Source organism: Vicia villosa, linkage group LG2, assembly GCF_029867415.1.
Source record: "Vicia villosa cultivar HV-30 ecotype Madison, WI linkage group LG2, Vvil1.0, whole genome shotgun sequence".
Lineage (NCBI taxonomy): Eukaryota > Viridiplantae > Streptophyta > Magnoliopsida > Fabales > Fabaceae > Vicia > Vicia villosa.
Genome location: NC_081181.1, coordinates 72,460,080 through 72,468,711, shown reverse-complemented (window position 1 = coordinate 72,468,711; position 8,632 = coordinate 72,460,080). Strand labels below are relative to the sequence as shown.

Genomic DNA, 8,632 nt, shown 5'->3' with positions numbered 1-8,632 from the left:
TAACAAAGGTGTTCTGGGCCGAGGCTGTTTCGACAGCAACATATCTGATAAACAGATGTCCTTCGACAGCGTTAGATATGAAGACACCTGAAGAAGTTTGGTCGGGACACCCACCAGATCTCGACAAACTGAGAGTATTTGGCTGTGTAGCCTATGCTCACATTAGGCAAGACAAGGTCGAACCTAGAGCTCTGAAATGCATGTTCATGGGATACCCTGAAGGAGTCAAAGCTTATAGGCTATGGTGCCTAGAGCCAGGTCACAGGAGGTGTATCACCAGTCGAGATGTAGTTTTCAATGAAGCTGAAATGGCTTTTAAGAAAACTGATGATGTTGGTCGAAGTACAGAAACATCTGACGAAGAGTTGGAACAGGTAGAAATTCCTGTTGAGGTGGAGCATGTTGATGCTGAATTGCATATCCCAGATGAAGTCGAAGAAGAAGCAGAAGATGCTGAAGTTGAGGAAACTGACGATGACTACCTATTGTCGAGAGATAGGTCGAGAAGAGTCATCAAGCCACCTCAAAGACTTGGATATGCAGATCTTATAGCTTATGCCTTAATCTCTGCAAGTGAGGTTCTAGACGAAGAACCTAGAGACTATAAGGAAGTTATGAGGAGTCGAAATAAGACTGAATGGCTGAAGGCCATGGATGATGAGATGAAATCTCTTCATGATAATCATACTTGGGAACTGATCAAGAAACCTGTTGGGGCAAGGTTAGTCAGCTGTAAATGGATTTTCAAAGTTAAGGAAGGAATTGAAGGAGTGACGTCGAAAAGATACAAGGCAAGGTTAGTTGCAAGGGGTTTCACTCAGAAAGAAGGTGTCGACTTCAATGATGTGTTTTCTCCTGTTGTGAAGCATAGGTCCATTCGAATGTTGCTTGCCATGGTGGCACAGTTCGATCTTGAACTGGAACAGATGGATGTGAAGACTGCGTTCTTGTATGGTGATTTAGATGAAACGATCCTGATGAGGCAACCTGAAGGGTATGTCGAAAAGGGGAAGGAAGATTATGTGTGCAAGTTAAAGAGATCTTTGTATGGGCTGAAACAATCTCCTCGACAGTGGAATAGGAGATTCGACAAGTTCATGGCACGCATAAGTTTCATTAGAAGTCAGTTCGACCACTGTGTTTACTTCAGATTTCGACCTCGTAATTCATTTGTTATTTTGTTGCTTTATGTGGATGATATTCTCATAGCAAGCAACAGTGTCGAAGATGTGATGAGGGTGAAGGCTGAACTCAATAAGGAGTTCGATATGAAGGATCTGGGAGCTGCTTCCAGGATTCTTGGAATTGACATTCGAAGAGATAGAAAGAAGTCGAAGTTATGCCTATCTCAAGAGGCATATCTACGGAAGATTCTTGAAAAGTTTGGTATGTCGAATTCGAAGCCAGTTGTGACTCCAACAAACCCTCAATTCAAGCTGAGTATTGATCAGTGTCCCAGTACTGATGTGGAAAGAGCCTATGTGAATAGCATCCCATATGCTAATATAGTTGGTTCTTTGATGTATGCTATGATTTGTACTAGACCCGACATAGCATACGCAGTAAGTCTTGTAAGCAGGTACATGGCGAATCCTGGAAAGGCTCACTGGCAAGCATTGAAGTGGATTTTAAGGTACATAAATGGGTCTCTGAATAGATTCCTAATTTATGGTGGAGCCTTGGGTGAAGATGGTAAAGCAGTAATCGAAGGATATGTCGACTCTGATTATGCAGGTTGTATGGATTCCAGGAAATCTATTTCTGGATATGTTTTCATTATGTTTGGCACAGCAATTAGTTGGAAAGCAACACTTCAGAAGGTTGTTGCTCTATCAACCACTGAAGCGGAGTACATTGCATTAACTGAAGCTGTAAAAGAAGCATTGTGGCTTGAAGGTTTTGCGAAGGAGCTGAAACTTCAAGGTCGAGGTATCACTGTTAAATGTGATAGTCAAAGTGCAATACACCTGTCGAAGAATTCAGCCTATCATGAGCGAACTAAGCACATTGATGTGAGGCTGCATTTCGTCAGAGGAGTAATCGAGCGTGGAGAAGTCCAAGTGCTGAAGGTTTCGACTGAAGACAATGCTGCTGATATGATCACCAAGACATTGCCGAGTTGCAAGTTTTTCCACTGTATGCAGTTGATAAAGCTGCATGAAGAAAGCTAGTTTGTTCCCTTGATGTTGTAGAGTTAGATCCAAGGTGGAGATTTGTGAGATTTTGGATCGAACTCTAGTATGGCCGAAGGGTAGCTTCTTGGTTCGACAGGGTTAAGCATGATGTCGAAGGTTGTTCACATGCTTGTGTCGAAGATGCTAGGGTTATTAGCATGTTAAATTAGGTTTTAGTGTTTAAACCCTAATTTGTTAAGTTAGCTTGTTTATTAAGTTGGCTTGTGTAATGGGCCTTGTGGAAAAAGCCCATTAGTTAGTATGTTAGGTTTTATTATAAATAGCATACTAGTCTCTCATCATTGCTAAGCTGCAAATCCTAATTTAGGGTGAGAGAGGTTATTTGTTATTCTTGTAAACTTGTAATCTTGTTTTAAGAGAAAGTAAAAGAATAGCAGTTATAACCAATTATTGTGTTCTTATTCTCTTCCCTAATTCCCTATTATACTTTGTTATTGGTATCGTTTTTCACAACAACAGTCTTATTACATAACATACTTTTAACTTCTAATTTCATACTAGTATCTAATTCAAACACACAAACACACACCAAAAACTCAAATACCCATAAATCCACTAGCCAAGCCAAGAACAAGAACTATGTTAACCACTTCAAGGAGTCACTGTCACACCATATATTTGCTGAATCTTCTGCAAATCATCATCATTCACCAACTCAATCTTCTTTTTTGGCAACACAATCGGATACATAATAGACTCTTCCACAGAAGAATGTCCCAACCCTAATAAATGTCCAATTTGATGCATCACAAATGATTCCAAATCCACATCATCCTCATCAATAGCACTCTTACTCGACACCACCCAATTTTCCTCAGCATCCAAATATATACTCCCAACATGAACACTATTGTTTACATAACCACCTCCAACCATTCCACCTTTTCCATCCATCGTCACAAACGCTATACGAATATCCGAACCATTAAACGACACCGTCTCTACGAAGTCCAACGCAGTTACCTTCGACCAACGATTAAACGCGTCTTGAAACAACGACTTAACATTCTCCGGAAGGTTATTCTCCGGGTGAAAAGCATATTTCAACTCTTTTCCCGTCCACCATGGTTTAAACGACTTAACGTCGTTACTCATGGTGGTGGTTTCGTTTACGATGTCAGGAACACCGCAACGTGGCTTTGACAGAATATTATATGTATTTTCATCAAGCTGACCTGAAGTTTTGAGATTGAAAGTTTTCTGAAATTTGATTATTGCAGATTGAAGATTTACCGTGAATTCATCAGTGAAATTTGGATTCGAAGTGGAAGAGTTTAAGTATCCGGAGAAGTGTAAAAAGTCTTTCAAATCAGGAAGTTCTTTGGCCGTGTCTCCAATCTTTAGAGCTTTTTGGAAGATTGACTTGAAACTATTCCAGAGTCTTGAAAACCAGTTACGAGAGATTATGCGTTTAAGAAATAGGGGTATTCTGCTTCTGCATCTGCAAATAGAAAAGATAATATCAAAAGGAATGTAAAGGTTTTTTGTGCTCTGAATTTCATAGCTTGGGTTTGAGAAAATGTAAGCTAAGCTTTAGGTTTTTATTATATAACTTGGTCATTGGATTTAGAAATTATTCATATACTTTGGGTAAGAACAATCCTTTAAAAATAAATATTTGAATAAAATTAACTATTTAGTCATACATCACAATTTTTTAATTTAGAAATATGATGAAAAGATCAAAATGGATAGATTTAAAAAAGATTTAGACAAGATATGATGGCTTATTTAGTTTGTTTCTCTTATTTTGATTAGTAAATGGGGGGTTATTAAGTGATGTTATAGGTTAATTAAGTGCTAGGAAGTTTCCAAGTGTATTAAAGAATAATTAAGTGAAATTATTCCACACAATATAAATAGGCATGGTTTGCAAAAGTCAATGAAACTGTTTATTAACCAGGATGTAATCACAAGGAATTTTAATGATTGACTTAATTATTTTTGTTTATTAATCTTGTTAGAGGTACTATATAAGACGCTATGTTTGACGCGGTTTGTTTAAAATTCTAAGAAAAGATATATTTTTTATGGTTTAAGTACGATTGTATGTAAAAATGAATGATGTTATGCCGAAAAATAAAAGCTATTTTGATTTGTTTTAATATTTTTTATAAATTCAAAATTCATTAAAATAAAAATAATAATAATAATAATACAAGAGAATGAAAGATATAGAGCTTGACCCAATAAAACAAAGAGTTAAATATGTTTACCGTCCCTCCTAAATATTTTAAATTTCATTTTTAATCTTTTATAATATTTTTTTCAAAAAGTGGTCTTTTTAAAATTTTCAACCACACTTTTGATCCATCATGCAATTTAGCGACGATTTTTACAAGTTACCGTTATAATTAACAACGATTTTAGCCTTAGCGACTGAATTAGCAACAATTTTAGTATTAGGGTCCAAAAGTGTGGATGAAATTTTTTTAGAAGGACAATTCTTTGAAAAAAATATTTTGAAGGACTAAAAACGAAATTTGAACTATTTAGAAGGACCACAAATATATTTAACCCTAAAATAAAATAATAACGCAATCTGAATTAGAGATAGACATTCATAATTTACGAGTACAATCAAGCAAACCACTTATGGTGCGAATTCAAATTCAAAAAAAAAAAATGATATATGAAGACTATTACTAAAATCAGATAATGAGAACAGTGAATGAACTTGACCATCAACACGATATCGAATTCATTAACCAACAACTTACGCACAAACTGCGGTAAGTAATCCCGACCATTTCTGGCCAAACACTCTGGAATCAATCATAAACGACTGAAGTAGATTTTAAGACCGCAGAGATAGCAACTCTAACCAAAGCAAGAATCCACAAACCACTGTTAGTCAAAACAAATCAAAATTCTTTTACGCAATAGAGATAAACAACATCTTAAAATTTGCAAATCTCAACATAGTTGGAACCAAACAGATATTTAAGAATCAAAAAAGTTAACACTCACGCATCAGAGAAGATGAAGCTTAGTTGCAGCAAAAACTGGCGTCAGAATGCATGATATGGAGACCCAGCAGAGAAGGAGATGACATAACTGCAACCGAGTTGCATCATGCAACCACCGCCGACGAACTCTTCCACCACCCACAAACTGAAATCCAGTGAAGGCTCAACCGAAAAAAAAGTAAACAGATCTGAATCTTGATATTCTAATGAGACATAAAAAATAAACTCAACTAAATAACAGAGGAAGTGATTTTCTTTTAATACTCTACTTCATATATTTGATGCTTGATATTTTTTACATGTACATAATGCATGCCTTTTATAGGCTTTTCTATACTTAACAATTAAGTTACTTGTCTCCACTAAGCAAAGCTATCACATTTCATTGGCGGTTTGTTGCATGTCGGTTTGTTGCATGTTGCACCAATGGCGGTAATTTGTTGGCGGTTAGTTGGCGGTGCTAATTACCAGCTATATTCTAATCCTATTTCTTAATAGTTAAGTGTTTTATAGGATAACTAGCTAACACTTTTTTTTTTCACAACTAGCTAACACTTAATAATTAAGAGAAACTTAAAATAGGCTTCTAGTTACTACTTTAATATTCTAGGATTTTCTTGATTTAATTCTAACATTGTCTCCCTTAAATCAAGCTTGTATTATTCCAAGCATTTTCTTTAACTTATAGAATAGTTCGGTCTTCAATGGTTTTGTAAAAATATCTGCAATTTGGTCTTCTGTGGGACAGTACTCGATCACCACTTCTTTCTCAGCTATCAACTCTCTTATCTTATGAAACCGAATATCAATATGCTTGGAACGTCCATGAAAAATTGGATTCTTACTCAGTGCAATTGCCGACTTATTGTCGCAATATATATTTGTAGGATTATTATGTTTCTGATGTATCACTTCTAAAATTCTTCTCATCCATACTGTTTGAGTAACACAACTGGTTGCTGCAATATATTCAGCTTCAGCAGTAGAAAGTGCAACAACGGGTTGTTTCTTTGAAGACCATGAAATTGCACCTGTGCCCAAATGAAATGCCTACCCTGACGTGCTTTTTCTTGTTTCTATATCTCCAGCTCAATCACTATCTGTGTATCCAACAAGTTCCATATCATTATTACTAGCATAAAAAATACCTTCGGTTAGAGTACCTTTGATATAACGAAGAATCCTCTTTGCTCCTTGTAAATGGCTAACACGTGGTTCTTCCATGAATCTGCTGAGTAATCGAACTCCATATACTATATTTGGTCTTGTCGCAATCAGATATCTTAGGCTTCCGATCAAAATTTTATATTGGGTTGAGTCTACCCTCTTTCCATCATTTTCTCTTGTCAACTTCAACTTTTCTTCAACGGGGTGTGTAAACTAGTTTTGAATGCTCCATCTTGAACTTCTTCAAAATATCACTTGCATACTTCTTTTGAGATATGAAAATTCCATCATCTTGTTGGATGACCTCAATGCCAAGGAAATAGGACATTAGGCCCAAATCTGTCATTTCAAAATGTTGAATCATAGCCTTCCTGAATTTTGTAATCATCTCTGAATTATTTCCAGTGAAAATTAGGACATCAACATATAGGCACACAATAAGGATATCTCCAGGATCCATGTATTTGATGTATAAAGTGTGCTCATGAGGACATTTCTGAAAACCATTCTTCACAAAATAAGAATCAATCTTGTTATACCAAGCTCTTGGTGTCTGCTTCAAGCCATACAATGCTTTCTTCAACCTATAGACTTTATCTTCCTTTCCTTTTACTACATATCCTATAGGCTGCTCAACATACACTTCTTCTTCCAGATTTCCATTAAGAAATGCAGACTTGACATCCATTTGATGTATTTTCCAACTATTTTGAGCTGATATCGAAATAAGCATTCTAATTGTATCTAACCTTGCAACAGGAGAAAATACCTCAAAGTAATCAATACATGGTTTTTGTTTGTATCCTTTTGCCACCAACCTTGCTTTATACCGATCAATCTCACCATTGGGTTTGTACTTTGTCTTGTACACCCACTTCACTCCTATAGTTTTCTTGTATGCTGGTAACTCTGTCAGCTCCCATGTTTGATTCTTCTCAATTGCATTGATTTCTTCATTCATGGCTTTTCTCCAATTTTCATCATTAGCTGCTTCTTCAAAAGTAAATGGCTCAGAATCTGCAAATAAAGCAAAGTTGATAATCTCCTCATCAGATGGATCATTATCATTGCCCAAAACACAATCTTGCAGTCTGGCTGGTAATCTACGCGGCCTTTGTTGTCTGTTGGATGTTTCTGGCTCATCAGGCGTTGTTTGTTGTCTGTTGGATGTCTCTGGCTCATCAGGTGTTAGATTATATTCATTCACCTCTTCGTAATCATTTGAAGTTAATTTTGGATCTTTTCGTGACTTTGAGGACCAATCCCACATTCCTCTTTCATCAAAAGTCACATCTCGACTAATAATCACCTTCTTTGTCTCTGGATTGTAAAGCTTATAGGCCTTTGAGTTTGAACTATAACCAACAAAGATACATCTTTCTCCTTTGTCATCTAACTTCTATCTTAATTGATCTGGTACATGAGCATATGCAATACATCCAAAAACTCTAAGGTGTCGGATTGAGGGTCTTCTTCCACTCCAAGCTCCTTTGGGCGTCTTTTCTTGGACGTTTTTTGTAGGACACCTGTTTAAAATATAAACTGCAGTAGCAACAGCTTCTGCCCAAAATTCCTTAGGCATTTGTTTAGCCTTCAACATGCATCTCACCATATCCATGATTGTTCTATTCTTTCTTTCAGCAACTCCATTCTGTTGAGGTGTGTACTTTGTTGTTAATTGATGCTCAATTCCATGTTGTTCAAAGAAACTTGTACCAGCGAGGTATTCTTGACCTCTATCTGTTCTCAATGCTTTGATTTTACAACCACTTTGTTTTTCCACATATGCCTTGAATGTCTTAAAGGCATCACATGCTTCTGATTTTTGTTTCAAGAAATACACCCAAGTCTTTCTACTAAAATCATCAATAAAAGTAATAAAGTACTTACAGCCACCAGGTGTTGGTATTTCCACTGAACACAAATCTGAATGAATTATCTCTAGCAGCTTCTTCGCTCGCCAAGACATTCCAGTTGGAAATGAATCTCTATGCTTCTTTCCAATCTGACAAGTCTCGCATACTCCATTTGGAATATTCACAACAGGCAATCCAGAAACATATTCTTTTCTCGACAAGTAATTCAAGCCAGAAAAATGAAAGTGACCAAATCTCATGGGCCACAACCAATCATCATTTGGAATGATAGAACTCAAGCAAGGAAATTTTTCATGTTGAATTTTCAAAGGAAATAAGCGGTTTGGTGTCATTCTTACCTTTGTGATAAATCTTCCATTTCTGTCAATCAATGTGCAAAAACCATTGTGAATCTGCATATTGTAACCTTTCTCTGACAGTTGAC

At 36.4% G+C, this 8,632-nt stretch overlaps 1 protein-coding gene across 2 annotated transcripts; it reads right to left on the bottom strand.

Annotated features, from left to right (window-relative positions):
- Nucleotides 1-2,566: 2,566 nt before the first annotated feature.
- On the bottom strand, nt 2,567-5,462 carry LOC131651393 (metalloendoproteinase 2-MMP-like). Of its 2 annotated transcripts, none has more exons than XM_058921059.1 (3): nt 5,166-5,462; nt 4,916-5,042; nt 2,567-3,636 (listed from the first exon to the last, which is right to left on the bottom strand). In XM_058921059.1, the coding sequence occupies exons 2-3, from the start codon at nt 4,972-4,974 to the stop codon at nt 2,787-2,789; spliced, it is 909 nt and encodes a 302-aa protein (XP_058777042.1). In that variant the 5' UTR covers nt 4,975-5,042; nt 5,166-5,462; the 3' UTR covers nt 2,567-2,786. The 2 variants fall into 2 exon arrangements, with proteins under 2 accessions (XP_058777042.1, XP_058777043.1); XM_058921060.1 differs by having other exon boundaries at nt 4,916-5,015.
- Between the last annotated feature and the right edge of the window lie 3,170 nt (nt 5,463-8,632).

What these genes read in the sequence shown, in the direction of transcription:
- LOC131651393 (XM_058921059.1), bottom strand. Translation starts at nt 4,974, where the DNA reads ATGATTGATTCCAGAGTGTTTGGCCAGAAATGGTCGGGATTACTTACC. An exon ending in TTACTTACCGCAGTTTGTGC is followed by an intron (nt 3,637 to 4,915) that starts GTAAGTTGTTGG and finishes TTCTATTTGCAG; the next exon opens with ATGCAGAAGCAGAATACCCC.